General features: G+C 34.5%; 1 protein-coding gene across 1 annotated transcript; it reads right to left on the bottom strand.

Annotated features, from left to right (window-relative positions):
* Nucleotides 1-574: 574 nt before the first annotated feature.
* On the bottom strand, nt 575-2,656 carry LOC149556529 (uncharacterized). The gene is made up of 2 exons (XM_089830836.1): nt 2,444-2,656; nt 575-1,607 (listed from the first exon to the last, which is right to left on the bottom strand). The coding sequence occupies exons 1-2, from the start codon at nt 2,455-2,457 to the stop codon at nt 833-835; spliced, it is 789 nt and encodes a 262-aa protein (XP_089686962.1). The 5' UTR covers nt 2,458-2,656; the 3' UTR covers nt 575-832.
* Nucleotides 2,657-16,245: the final 13,589 nt, after the last annotated feature.

Below are 16,245 nucleotides of genomic sequence, written 5' to 3'. Positions count from 1 at the left end.
TTATTTCAAGGATGTCCCATTCTATCTAATGCTATATACTACAAAATGTGGAAACCGTTCATTAGGATTAAATCAGCCATGTCTAACTGGACACATTAATTAAATCATTATCATTGAATCGCACATCAAATGAAGGATGCGACAGACCATCAACAAACTAATTACAATTCGATTTCTCAATAATGGCTTCTGACAGACCATACATAAAGAGACCAGTAATTTTCAACATGTCAATGAGCAACTGATATAAGCAACATCTGAAACTACACCAACAAGACATTAAGCTATGACCCAGTCAGCCATTTCTACATTCAAAATTAACTTTCACAACGAAATGTACAGCAAAGAGCAGTGCAAAGAAGGTGAGAAAAAGTCAACTACAGATATACAGGCACCTCCCATTACTAAATTGATAACTAATTTTCCATGAAAATGAAACTCAAATGGTAGGCACACACATGTTAAATAAATTCTATTACAACTTCAATTAGCCACTTAGAATTAACATTTATGTTCCCATGAAAATACAGAGTAAATAAGAGATGCAAAACCCAAATTTCATATGACATCAAGATTGTTTTTGCAATATGGATAGTTATTGCAAACTTTAAAAAGCGTGCATCCAAATAAGATGACAGAAGAAAGTATTATATCTGAATTATATGTACCTCAAGTCTGAATTTGAAATACTACTTGCCTCAAGACTAATTTGAATGTCAATAGGTTTAAAACCGATTGACAGACATCCAACTATCTATAAGCCTAAAAAAGTAACTTCTCGACAAATATCAAATATCATTGGCATCCCTTTGACAGTAGATAGTAGACACAGTTAATGCCTAGAACGCGATGCTGCACGACTAGCTTCCTCGCGGGTTGATGGGAAAAGCTCCACGTACCTGCTGCCAATTGTCATTTTATCCTTGCACATGGCAGCTTTTGAATCATCGGTGTTAGAAAATTCCACAAATGCTTCACCAGTTGCCCTTCCATCCGAATTTGTTACTATATGAATATTTGACTCAGAGAGATCATAATCCCCAAAAAAGTCAATGATGTCCCTTTTTGTTACTGAAAAGGGAAGGCCTCTGAGTTTCAAAATTCCGGTATGTTCCATATGGTCCTTGTCTGTTGATCCCTTTGAATAGCTCGGAGGAGGAGGAGCAGCATCATCCGCCTTGGGCTCATTCACTTCATTTGCAATGGCATTATAGTAATCTTGCTTCTTGCATCGGAAAACCTCAACATACCGCCTTCCCATATTCTGTCTATCCCTCTGAAGAGCAAAGTCAACTTGCATCGGAGCTCCGAAAACAACATAAGCCTCGCCAGAGAACCGTCCCTGCTTGTGCACTAACAATACATCAACAACATCCAGCCCAGCAAAGAACTCGAACACATCACTCTCACTGCAATTGAAAGGAAGGCCTCGCAGACGAACCACAGGAAAAGATCGAGGCTGACCAAGATAAGGCATTCCTGTGCCGTAAGTATAGGGCCCAAACGCACCAGGACCCCCAGCAAAGTATGGATCAGGATCTATCATCCGTTGTCTCTTTGTGCTGACCTCGTACCCGTCGGACATACCCCCGCCTCCCAACATGGCCCTTCAGACATATACATCCCAAACATACAAAAACCCCCCACACTCAGCCCATCAATAACCAAACCCAAACCCACCCTACCAATTCCTACCCTATTCACCATCTTTAGTCCTTTAAAATCATTAAATTTCCAACAACAAATAATTTTAAATAACAAAAATGAAACCCACAACGCCCAAGAATATTGAGTATAAGCAAATGAAGAACAGGAAGACAAGCGCATGTTAAGCTTAATTAAACAACCACTTCAGTATTTTATTCCCTAATACCACAATAGCCAGAGGTCTCAAAATTCCAACAAAATACAAATCCCGGCGACAACAGAAAGACAGCTGGCTAGGGTTCTAAGTCAAAATGAATAAGAAGATCATGGTAATGCAAGATAATTTCAGATTCACAATAACATATTGGTACAATAACTTAGTTAAAGGCACGGGGTTGGATCTTGCAAAGGAAAAAGTAGAGCTCGTCTGACTCCTGATTTTGGTCTAGTACGCCAAAAGGCCTGTAGATTTCAGTTACGAAGATTTATGCCACTAGTCTCAAGATCTCAAAAGCAGGAAACATCATCTAACCCCTACAACAGTACAAGGATCCAACAAAGGAAAGGTGATATAAACCGTAGGATAAGAATGAAAACAAAACCCTACAGCCCTGAGCCAAAAAGAGGACTAAAAGGAGCTAATAACCCTATGAAAGACAGAAAAAGGGTGGCCATTGGATGCAGGAAATTAAACTTAGAGCAATCTAACATATAACAGATTTGCAGCCGATTTCTTTATAAAAGAAAAAATTTCGAAAAAAAAGAGAGCATAAGATTGAAAGAAGCCCGGGCTTACCCTCTCGAATACATATTTGCAACCGCTGCCCGCCCACGCCCACGCCCACGCCCCACGCCCAGAGAAGAAGAAGAAGAAGAAACGGTAGAAACCTTGAAATTTCCCCTTCCCGCCAGTCCAATGGTTCTAGACAAACCGAATGACAGCCGATTAGGGTTTCCGAATTTTAGAAATAATTACTTGTTCTTCTGTAGCGCATGCCAAGATGATAGCAACGAGCTACACTGAGTATGTAAACTTTATTGTGATTGTCAGTTGCCCTAAAACTCTCCTAACCAAATCCCGTCCATATAACCGCTCGCTTAACCACGGTTACTCTACCTTGTAGGATATTCTAGAGGAGTGATTTATATCTTAGGAAAGCGCCTCAACTACGATAATCGTCGGCTCGTCTCGCAAAATTTTCCAACCTTATCTTAGAATAATTAATTACTTTTCTAATGAATCACAAGGAAGGATAATTAAGACAGATTATAGTGTTTTCTATTTTTAATTATATAACTAGCACTTGTACCTTTGAGAGGTTAAAGGGATAAGCCCATAGATAACTTAAGAAAATTATCATTATATGAAATTGCATAGAATAGGAAAGGGTTAAACATAATTTTTTGATGATATATAGCATTATTTGTCAAGAAAGTATGATGTTTAGGGTGGTCCAATAATGCATAACAACAATGGTATTTTAGAAGCAGAAGAGTAGTTTACAATAAAATTGTAACTTAACATTAGAAACATGCAAAATGTTTGATAAAAGTGTTTACCAAGTAAGTTATTTGTGGAGCTAAATAGTAGTCAAAAACATAATTGTAAATTGCCATTTGAAACATACATGATATTTGATAGAAGTGTTGTTCGTAAGTAAAAGTAAGTGTGCCAAATTTGAGTATAATGTATTTGTATAGTTTTCATAATTATCAATGCAGTTGACCATAATTGCAAATGACTAAAATTTGACCACTACATAAATACGACAGTTTTCAAAGGTATAAACTTATTTTTGAAAGGATAGTCTCCCAGGTTGGGAAAGATACAGTAAATCTACGAAGATTGAGCAGATGAGCAAAGGTCGGAGAAAAACCAGCTAACAATTGCATATAATCTGTTGCCCATGGATTAAACGACGTTGAATCGAATTCCATATCACTGAACACAAAGAGTTGTTTTATCATCTTCTCTGGCTTTAGCTAGCATTTCCAAGCCCTTGTGAGAATCTCGTCAAACACTCTCTGAAAATCAATGATCATGTTCCACTCCATATGTTGGGTAAATCTGTATTTCTCTGCCAGTGTGTTGCCCTGGACCAAGTGTAGCTTTGGGTTTTTTGTTGAAGTTGATTACGTGGATAGAGGGAGTAGAATGTGCATGATCAACAAAATGCTACAAAATATACAACAAATAATAATTAATGCATAGTCAGCTGTGATCCAAATGGTGACTAAAATGAATAATTTAACAAAGTGTTGTGATCCAATTATCCATAATTTAAAATTAGGTATGGCTGAAAAGATTCAACTATCATAGGTAACAGGAAAGAACAATAAGGTACGAACAAGCAAATACGCGAAAAGCACTGCCCAAAGCCACTAATCTTACGGTAGGCGCTCTTGTCCACTCTTCTTTGAAATATTTCCTCTGTTATCACACAAAAGCTTAACAAATAAATTGCTCCACACCACTTTGAATCGCCATTGCTCGCATTTAATTTGAAGTGTCACTGTTGTGATCCAATTATCCATCATAATTTACCTGTGAGACAGTCAACGCATTTAATTTGGATCATCGCTCCATAGGAGAAGCCTATCAGCTTAAATATTTTTTTGTACTACATGGTGTTTAATATGTCACCCTTTTCCTTGGTCTATTGGTGAAGTTGAATGGCTCACAAAGAGCCCACTAGGGATCAAGTCTTGTTGAGTGCAAGGCTCAAAGACATCATAAGGGATGAGGTCGGGATCGTGTCCTGAGCAAATTTGGCAATGTGGATGCTCCCTAGTCCTTTGCTCTTAGCTGAAGAGGTTTCAAGTATGCATGGGCCCGTATCAGGTACCTAAAACTTGTTTGTGGATGACCTCCATCAAAAAAAAAAAAATCTTTAACAAAAAAGAAAAAAAAATCACTTCTTTTCTAAATTCTTCCTAACTAATTTGGCCACTATAATCATTTATCTAACCACGGTTACACTAGCTTTTAGTATACTTTAGACAAGAGTGAAGGAAAGCACTTCATCTAAAATTGTGGGCTTATATTAGAATGTTTTTCCATATTTAATTTAGGAATTGCACCTTTTTGTCTAATGGGCATGTAAAGATGTTTGAAAGGTCTATTAGAAATAAAAGGGTCTACATTCTGTATATAATTATATAGTTGGTTTAAAGAATGATGTTTTTGTGAATTTAATTCCTTTACCAAACCCTAGAATGCATGAATTAATGAAAGAAGGAATTTATTGAATCACATATTGAAAAGTACAAAGAAGCCAAGTACAACAAAACATCTAGTCAATCACTGAAACAACATTTAGTGATCTCCTAAACTACCTAGATACTTTCTCATGTCCTCCTTGACAAGATCTTCCAATACATGGGAACACTCAAAAGACAACTAAATCCAACCCTTGACATCTCATGTCTCCATGTGCTCGGAAGCCCATTTAACCAAATTGTTTGCTACCTTGTTCCATTCTCAAGGGATATGACAAAATTTAACACCATCTAAATGTCTACTCTATCTGATAATATGGTTGACCATGCAAGCTAATTTTATGTTCTTCCCCTCTGTCTCTTGTTGATTTAACACATTGATTACAACATGTCAAACATATTCACAAATCATCTTTTGTCATCCCAAAGCACCAAAAACTCCAAAGCATAGAGGATAGCTAGTGTCTCCAAAAAATTATTAGTATAATGATTGTTAGCCATTTTAGGCCCCTTGTTTGTTCCAAATGTTTCCATCTTCGCAAACACCTAGGGTGATAGCCATGCCCTACGTTCTTTGAATTATTCATGATTGTCATGCAAACATAAAAGGGATACGTAAAAACCTTGGTTATATGTTCTTTCTTTGATATTCCTAGGTCCTTTAATCTTTTTTATATTGTATGTCATATCTTATGAGTTTCAATTTGCGACGATGTGAATCCCTTCATCGCCCTGTTGCTCCAGTTTATGATCTAACTATTTGATAGGTTGCAAGGATGTGAAACAATCAGGTTTACAGTTATCACAGCTTCGCAATTGTTTATGCTAAACTCCAGTTTCAGCTTGTGAGAAAGCGACGAGATGACATATGTCTTGGTGGGCCCGATTCATAAAAGATCCTTCATCATGTCGTCACAGGGTTATGAGGCAATTTAATGTTCATCAATTTCGAAGGAGTGTCTTTTTGATAAATGCAGACAGGCTTTAATAGATATCACTCCATCAATAAACTTCAGAGTTTTAAGTTGTGATGGCACGAAAGCTAACCATAGTAGTCCATTTAAGTGTTTTTGCATCATCACAAGTGATCAAGGTTAACCCAAAGTCAAGATGGTGAGGTTGTGAAATACATTGTAATTGCATTGTCGTAGGAGCTTCAAAGTAAACCCTAGTTTAGGCTGTAAAGTGGTGAAAGTCTTTGTTCGCACAATCGCAAGGTTAATTGTTGAGTTAAGAACTTAAGTTACAATTGTGTGATGGCAGTCAAGTGGCTATCGATGTTTCACAATGATTAGGAAAAGGAAATAGTTTGTAGTTGTGAAGTAGCAATCAATAGTTGAGGATGTCTTCACAGCTTCGCATGTCAACTGGGTCAATGAAGAAATGCAGTTGTGAGGTTGTGATGACATGAAACAGTTAAGTTTAGCAATTATCACAATGTCACAAGTAAAAGAGCATTGAAGACATTGTAAGTTGCGAAGGTGTGAATGGTGATCATTGTAGTTAAGGAACAAAGGGCGTTGCAGCATCGCATGGAATTAAGGTTAACCTGAGATCAAGGTTGCGAAGTGGTAATGCTTTGTTTGCACCTTCATAGGATTAAAAATGTAGTCAAGTTCAAGGGTTGCGAAGTGGAGGCATGGTTAAAGATACAAGCATCGTAGCATCGTAGAGAAATGAAAAGTTAAGTTATTAGTTGCTATGAAGTTGCGATGCAATCAGTTTGATGTTCGCAAGGTCGCAACGGTTAGCAAGCTAAAGAAATTTCAAGCTACGAAGTAGTGATAAAGCATAAATGAAGGTGTCACAACTTTGCAAGGCTAAATAGTCAATGAAGAAAATGAGTTGAGGTTGTGAACAAGTGCAGCTTATCAAGAGAAGAAGAACAAGTGAGGTGGCAAAATGTTTCGAGGATATGAGGCCATGTGGTAGAGTTATCTATTGAATGATGACATGGCTGACCTAGCACTATTGTGAACACAAAATCAAGTAGCTCTTTGATGGCAAACAGTTCCTTTTGATCATCCACAACCACCTTTTGGTGTTCTCCATGCCTAGTAAGTGTAGTTTTCTTCCTTCCGCCACCTTGTTTATCCATCTACCAACTAGAGCAATTATGGTCACCATTTTTGTCTCTTCAAGGCTTGATTTGTACGTAAGGATCAAATTTTTTGCATTGAGATGTGCATCTGATCAGATTTCCCTTTTGATTCTTAATTATTGCTCTCCTCTGCACTCTCAACTCCACCTAGTTGAGGTTTGAACTCAATGTAAACATCAGATTTATGCCTGAACTCTATAAAAGGCATTTGCAAATATTTGTTAGGGGTTTTTATCTATCTGTATTTTGTAGCAGCATTGCGCTCTACAACTTTTACCTTCCATTATGAAGTCTCTATTTCTTACCTCTTCTTGTCGTTCATTATTCGTGCATGTCTATTGCTTTGTGGTGAATGTTGTCTTTTTGTTTTCTTGATTCATATGTGGTGTCAAGTCTGCTAACAGTTGTTGCATAGTGAAATTCATTTTCCTTTCAACAATGCAATCAATGCCAAACCTTCATGTCATTTTGGGAGATAGATTGGAGTCAAGATTAGTGTATTTTGGGTTTTCATTGATGTTTTGGGTAGTTATAGGTAGAGTTGTAACCACATTCTATCTTGGTGCATCACCCCCTTTCCCTTTAGCAATTTAATTTTATGTTTTCCTTCTCCCTTTTCCTCTCAAGTGGTAGTTTTGGTGCATCTTGATTATAAGGAAGTCAACCTTCTCTAGAGACTCAATCTCACAGTTCAAGTCCCACAACTTGGAGATTGTTTCCATGTTACACAATATCGCTTGAGGGTCATACCTCAAGAAAGGGTGCAAACTTTTCTGTCAATAATGACCCTTATAAATAAAAAGGAAAAAATCAATCACCCTAGAAGAAGCTCTACTAGCTCCTCTAATCTCAACATCCCCAAGGTTGCCTCTAAAGGAACCATTTATATTTGTACCATCTTAAAATGGAAGCACCCATCATTTAATACCTTTTAGCACCTACCCTTTAGTGACCTTATGGACCACTAATGGATTCAGGCTCAATCATCTTTTTCTCTTATTATGTCTCGTATCCTTCACTTTCATTAATGCAATTTCTAAGACCTAAGAGGTAGCTCCTTGTAGGCCAACCCTAGAATAGGTTAATTCAAGTTGACCTATTCTCGAGGGATTTTAAATTTTGTGCTACTTTTGTCTTGAGGCTACAAATTATAATATCAAGTGACCTCATCTTCTTGCCTTGCTTTCGTGCTTGAAAACTAGTATAAAAGGAAGCCTAGGCACCTCATTTTCACGTCACATGACAACCATGAACATCAAGAGACATCCAAACAACAGCAAGGCATAATTTCAAGAATTCAAGGAAGAAATTTTTCATCAAGCATTCGAGGCATTCAAAGATTCAAGTGCCCTTTGTGTGCATTTCCTCTTCAAGGTATAGCATTTTTTTTGTCATCAAGGGAGAATATTTGCATTGAGACATTAATCATCTTCTTTATTGATGCAAATCTACAGACATGGCTCCATGATGTAGTTTAGTAGGTCCATTGGATTTGTGGAGATTTCCTACATCCTTCATTGTAAATTCAATATCTATAACATACAAGCATTGCATATCCTTATTAACAAGGGTTTCTACAAGCAAGGTGAATTATTACATTTTTCTTTCTTTCCTTGCATATTTAGATTTCAATTTCAAGGTTCACTTTTTCAGTGAAAATAGTAATATACAATTATCTAGGTGCAATTGTATGTTATTTATGGTAAAGTTGTTAATATTTATGGTGAGACTACAATCACATATTAATGGTTCAGTTGCATGGTAAGCTAAATAAGGAGTTCTTATTTTTTACTCCTTTCTCTTCCCAAAATTCATATATTTAGTACATGATTTCTCCTCGCTTCTTTATATATTCATTATAATCTATACATTCATGTGTGTGTGATCAATATAATTTTATTTATTCCTAGTTTTGTTTATTTTTGAATTCTTGAAAAGACAAATTTCTTCATTTTCTAGCTAGATCTATTATTTGTATTGCAACATTAGTTGCAAAATTCTATAGATTCCTCAATCTAGGGCTTCACTAAGGCAAGCTATCATCCACCCAAAACAAAAGCCAATTCTTATTGTATGCAGGTGCATGATAGATAGAAAACGACCATAGATCTAGAAACTAATTGTCGAAACACTTCCAAAGAAGTTGGGTCAACATTGCTATTGTGTCCCATGAACATGTCCATCTTCTTGTAAAGTGTCCAAACACTTTACCACCAGGTCAATGTCTTCTTGGAGGTTTGAGAAAAATAATATTTTATGGGTTTTCTATTGTGACTGTGAATTTAGAGTCAAAAGTTTTGTCATGCGTTCATATCCATGATTTTTAGAGTGAAAAGACATGTTTCACTACATATTTCAAGGTGAGTACTTTATCATTCATTTTACCTTTTAGTCTAGACCTATTTTCATATCTTAATTAGGTTTACTGCAGATGTATCTTACATTTCTTATTTAGTCAATTAGTTTAATTACACATCTACATTTACACATTTTTAATCAACCTTTACATTGCATTATAGAGGACGTGCTTGTGTACTTCCTTTATATACTTTGGATCTAACATTGGTGTCTATGTATGTCCTTGGGTTTTGGTAATCTAACTTGGGTTATATTCAGAGTAATGTTTGGAAGCCCCTCTTTCTCTTGTGTTAAATATTAGTGTGGAAGTGGTTAGTTAATAAATTCATCTCACATAATTTATATTGCTAGATTCACTAGCCTCGATTTTTCACCTAAACAATAGAAATCTTCAAAACCTCATTAGGGGTACACTTCCAACAACCATCTTGTTGGAGTTTGTTTCTACTATGTCAACCCACAAGAGATGGACGAAGTTGACTCCTACAACCTTCCAAACCAAGGTGAGCTTCATGGATCAACACTACAAGATAAATCATACTTATCTAAGAGGGTTTCCTATAACCCACTAATAAATTGCATCCATAATTAAGAAGTTTTCATTTTCTTATCATGAAAAATCCTTATATTCCTTTCTAACAAAAAATTTCAAAGAATAAATGTAGGGCCAATATTCTATGCAATGTGCAAAAAAGAGGTATAACTAGAAGAGGGCCACAACTGCTCCCAAAACTCCACCAACGTAGAAACTTGAAAATAAATCTTATACCACATCCCTCACAAATGATGTCATATTTGAGTATGGAGAGAGTATTCAAGAAGAATCTTGTTGAGGCCAAACACTTTTTGACTATTCTAGGTAATTGCACAAGAAAACATCATATTGATCAAGGCAATGATCAAAAGTGTATTAGGTACATAGGGATATGTGAATTACTTATGCTATGAGCGCAAAAAGTTTATAATATCAATAGATAATGAAAATTAAGCAACAAAAAAGATATAGTATTATATGATATTGTTTGAAGAGAAATGTATCAGTAAGAATATTGTGTGATGAATGTGTCTAATTATAGAGAGTAAAATTGTGTTGCAAAGTAGAGATTGAGAAAAGAGAAGCTACAAAGTGAATAGAGAAGAAATGATCTAATAGATAAGAAGTGTTATGGACAGATCATTCAACTTGTTGTTTCCAATAGTTATAGTGAGGAAAATCCCTTAACTAAGTGGACCTTAACCAATCTCTGTGTATAAATCCTTTAAAATGATGGACTCTTTGAAGGGGTTTTAAATCCTCTAATGAGGTATATCATATTAGATCTTTTTTGTACTCCTTGTTGTGTACAAATCACTCCCAATAGGGTGAACCCACAAAAAGTGTACTAGTATCATTTAATAGGAAAAACCTTTTTGCTATAGTGGAAGGCATGTAGGTATTATCCCCATCATTATTTTCACCCTATGACAAGGGTTCCCATGATACTAAAATAATATGTTATGTGTATTTCTTTTGTGATTGACCAATGTATTTACTGTATTTAATTTTAGTAGTTATTTGATATGTGTTTTGGAAGTAAAGTTGGAGATTGCCAAATTGATTTGAAATTGTGGTTTGCATTTTTGTATTGATTCATCCCCTCTCTTAGTACCACTTCATACCAAGAGGTTGTGATTTACCTAACATGCTTTCTAAATATCTTATGGGTGAGTGCAAGAAGTTGGGTCTCACTTTTGGGCAAAAAGTGGAATTTTTTTCCCTATTTTGAAATTTCTTGATGTCAAAATTTGAGGCATTTAGAGATTGAACCTTGGAAAAAGAGTCTATTTAATACCAACATGACAAAAACTATTTTTTTGGTATGAATCTTTCAAAACTACTTTTTCAAAGTGGATGTTTCATGACCATACCACACTCATGTATGACACCATATTTTGACACAAATAAATGATTTTTGTGAATCTTTTTTTGGGAAGACACCTAAAACACCAAATAATAATGGGAATATTTTTTCTTGATTTTTTATTGAATTTGTTTTTTATCAATTTTAATTTGACTATGAAGATTTTTTTTTAAACCTCTAGTGCATGACACCAATAATTTGATCAAAATTTGACATTTTTTTTTTTAAAGAATTATATGTAGATTGATGACATATAAATTAATTTCAAAAATCCCAAAATTAAAAAAATTATTAAAGTTTTTGTGAATCTTATTTTTTTACACTTAATTACCATTTCTGAAAAATATATAATGCAAAAAAAATTTTAAAAATCATAACACTATGAAATTTACATTTGTGAAATTAGTACAGTGAGAACCATAATGGGTTTTTGTTTTGTCAAAAAAATTGACCAATAGGGCCCTCTAAAAATCATGGCAATGATAAAATTTGATAATCCAATGGCATATCAAAAAAAATTAGAAGTCAAGGCATAGGTTTGGTGGAACTTTCTCTGAGCCTAAATCTGAGGTCAAGCAATGATTATTTGCCATGTCTTAAGAAATGAGCGTCTATTACTTAAAATTCAAATAATGGGCACCCATTTTGTTTTATCCCACTAAGAACAAAATGAGCACTGGATTTATAAATCAGGCACCTAAATTTTTCTATTGCACATCAAGAAAGAAACGAAGGAGTTTACAATATCAAAATGCCAAAAATACCCCAGAGCTACTACTATAAATATTTTACCCGCCCATAGTACAAATATCAGTCAACTATGACTGCCATGAAGAGTTTAAATTTTAATACATATCACATATGAAAATAAAACATATTTTGAAGTTGTGAAATGCATTGGTGAGGACACGAAAAGGTTGCCTAGGGCCTCTCCATCAACAACTTGCCTCCTCTAATTGCATTCATCTTTGAGCTTTTGGATGAATTCAGCCAAGGGGTGTTGAACTCATCTATGTCCTTTAGAGTAGTGTATCCATGTACCAAGTCTTCCTTGTTTAATAAGGCTTTACTATCCTAAAGCAGATGAAGGAATTGACTTTCCTTGAGTTTGAAGACTGGGATAACTTAAAACTCAATATCAAAAAAAAAGAGTTTCCTTAGAGACAAAATAAAGCATCTAATGTTACCCTGAAATATGTCATTATTCTTATATTTCCAAAGAAACTAGAGCACAATAGAAGAAAGAATAAACTAGAAAACATTACACCATTTGTTGCTATCATTGATTTTACCAAAGATAATATGTTCTAAAGGAAAATTACTACCAAGATTAAGCCCATATATGTTCAAAAATTCTTGAGAAAAGAGAGAATAAAATAAGACATGAAGAATAGATTTAGGTTGCTTGCAAATGGAGTAGATATTACAATCCCTAGTTTTTTGAAGGGCAATTTATGAATCAACATTCTCCACAAGAAGCAAGTTATCTTATGCTCAATAGGTCTAGCCCATAAATTGGTAAGAATATTTTTCCATTTATCATGTACAAGAGATAAGTTCCAACAAGAGTTTAGATAGTCAAGGATAACAACACTAGAGGAGAGGATAGAGTACACATATTTGGCTTTCACAAGCTGCAGAGTGGAAGAGTCAGGCTACCACAACTAGGCGAAATAAGAATCAAGAGAACAACATTGAAGTTTAACACTAGAGCCTTCTAATTTACTCTTGATAAGACAATAGGTTCTCCTATGGTAGGCTAAAATGCTTAATTTATGTCTCAAGTTTGCCCATTGCATTAGCTCCCCATTGCAAAGGAAATTATTGAAAGTACAAATGAATATGCACTATTTTCCTGAATTAGACTTAGACATTTTTCTTTACTAAAATATATCAAACCATACATTTACCATAAGAGAACTTAACCTTGTATAATGTTGCCATAAATGACAACATCCATGATCTTACCTCAACCAACTTTCTAATAGAAGTTACTGGATAATAATATTGGGCTCATTGTTTAGTGGATGCAGCCCAGAGATTGGGTGAAACATATTAACTCTTTATGTCTTCTAATCACTTATGTGTGCTTTATTCCTTTTGTAATATTGATTATATTTGCATGTAATTTTCTCTCTCTCTAATCCTAGTATCATGACCTCTATGAAATTATCTAACTCTCAATGCCTCCTCCCCATTTAGGTTGGCAAAGTATTTCACTTTTAAGATTATTGCCCATTTAATGTGGCTCATGATGAATTCACAATAAATGGTTTACCCCTAAATCTTGGTTTTGATGTAGCTAATTTTTGACAACAATTTTTCCATATCACAATGGTTTTTAAAATTTCCCCAAGCTATTAACACTTATTTATTCTTGGTATATGTTCCTTTCAAAAGTAATTTTCTTGTTTCTTTATTATATCCATACAACTACCTATTGGTAATAAGATGCATGACATTAGGTATATCAAGATTTTTTTCAGTGTGGATTTTAGCATAATTATTCTACCTGCCTAGGATAACCATTTAGATTTTAAAGACTCCATCCTCATGTCCAATCTTCCTCCAATTGGTTTCCATGCTTGAGTATATCTCAGTATCTTATCAATTGAAACCCCTAAGCAAGTGCATTGTAGCTTACCCTCATTGAATCTCAGAGTGTCTAGTATGCACTTTTGTATCCTTTATTTGACAAAGAAGAAGAAAATTTATGACCTCTTCGTGTTTACTTCTAGAATCAAGGCCTTTGCATTTTTTAATAGTAGTTTCTTCAACTACTTTTCTTTGGCTATAGTCCCTTTTCCAAATAGCATTGTATTATCTACAAATTGTTCAGATACTAATGGTCTCATTAAGGATGTGACTTCCATGCCTTATAGTATGCCCTGATTCTCATCCTCCTACTAAGAGCTTCTCCCATTATGATGAAGAAGAAGTTGAAAATTGGTCACCTTGCCTAATTTGTCTAGAGCTTTCAAAGTTGTCATGGGGAGAGCTATTGATCATCATTAAGAACATTAGCGTCAATATGAAATAAAAAATTAAAGCTATCCATGATCCAGAGAAGCTAATTTTTTCCATACACTTAGCTAAAAATCTCCAATCCACCTTGTTATGCGTCTTTTTTTAATGTGTAGTTTTATCATCATCCTAGGGTTTTTATTCTCCTAGATTAAATTAATGAACTATTGATCTATGATGAAACCATCAAATATTGATCTACCTGGGTCAAAAGCTATCTACTCTTCTCTAATAATTTTCCCTAGAATATTTTTCAGTTTGTTAACAAGAGTTTTTGTGAGAAGTTTGTATATGGTGTTTCAGAGAGTAATGGGCCTAAATTCATCCAAATTAGTCACACATTTCTTCTTTGATATGAGATAAATGAATGTTTTACTGACTTATACCAATAATTTGTCTAAATATCTTGTATAATCTAGTGCTTTTATCAATTTTGATCCCAAGCATGCCAACATTTTTGAAAGAAACTAGTTAGGAATCCATTTGGTCTTGGGACTTTATCCAAGGGCATTTGATAAACTACATTGTGTCATTCTTACTATGAGAAACTTTCCATGAGCTTATGATTGTCCTCAAATGATATTACTTAGGGCATGTCTTCTAACATCGCTTGTTGAGAATTAAAATGTAAACCTTCAAAATAGTTTAGGATTTTAGTATAGTAGTTTAGAATATCTGTTTGAAACTCCTTATGGTTGTCTATAATCTTACCCTCTATGTTGGTGATTGTGTTGATCCTATTAGAGCTTCTTGCCTATTTAGTGCTATTGTGAAAGAACTTAGTAGTTTTATCCCCTTCGATCAACTAGATTTCTCTTGATTTTTGTCTCCAATATGTCTCATTCTTATCCAAGATGTCTTTGTATTCTTTGAGGAGATCTTTTTCCTTGATGTAGCATTCATCATTCATTCCTTGCTGAAGAGCCTTCTCATTGATATCTTTGATGTTCTATTCTAATTCCATTTTGGTTGTAAAGATATTATTAAAGTGGACTCTATTCCATTATATGAGATTATATTTGATCTCATTAGTTTGGATGAGAAGAAAAAATGTTTTAATCCTTTAGCTTTGGTCTCTTTCCACCATTGGTCAATTAATTTGGTGAAATCCTTATCGTTAATCCACACACAATCAAATTTGAATGGGAAAAGTAGTGGTTTGTTTTCTCCTAGTATACCCAACTATATTGGAAAGTAGTTTGACCTCTATATAGGACAGATTGAAGCTTTGAAATCAAATGGTAAATAATCGAATCTACTTTAAAGAAGTAGTCTAATTTCTTTGAAACATTACTAAATTCTAACCTCCTATCATTCCAGGTGAAAGCCATATTCTTTACTTCAATTTTCAAGAGGTTTTACTTGTAGATCTAGTTTTAAGAGAAATTTGCACTCATTTCTCTCTTTGAATCCCCCTATTCTTATATGAAAGGTGGACAATCACACATTGAAATATCTAGATAAATTAAAGTTTGTATCCAACCATGCTTTGATACTTTCCCACAACTCCAATTTTTTCCAAGTGGAGATTAAACCACAAAAGTTTGTAACTAAAAACTATAAATTAGAATTTAAAGTCTTGATGTCCCATCAATATGTCTTCTAGCTCAGTGAAAACCACTCTTCTTTGGATTCCACATAATAAATAATCCCTTTGATGATCTAATAGATTCCACACATTCCATGGAGTAGGAACCTATGACCTTTATAAATATCTCCATTTGTTATGTGGTCATTTTTGTCTCTTGTAGCATTATTATTTCTAATTTAAATGAATATATAAAATGTTAATCAAATATTGTTTGTTAAGGATATTCAGCCCCTAATATTATAAGATATAATCTTCAAAGCAACTTGGAAAGGAATTTCCCCTTCCCTACTTTTAGGTATGTTGTGATTTTTTTTTTAAAGATTCTTTCCACACTTCTGATACGAGGGTCGAAGATGATTTGCGACCTTTCTTATATTTATTTACTTATTCTACAATCAAATATG

This window comes from Cupressus sempervirens, chromosome 5 (assembly GCF_028749045.1).
Source record: "Cupressus sempervirens isolate cs-2001-9-10 chromosome 5, ASM2874904v1, whole genome shotgun sequence".
NCBI lineage: Eukaryota > Viridiplantae > Streptophyta > Pinopsida > Cupressales > Cupressaceae > Cupressus > Cupressus sempervirens.
This window is presented reverse-complemented; position numbering and strand designations above follow the sequence as displayed.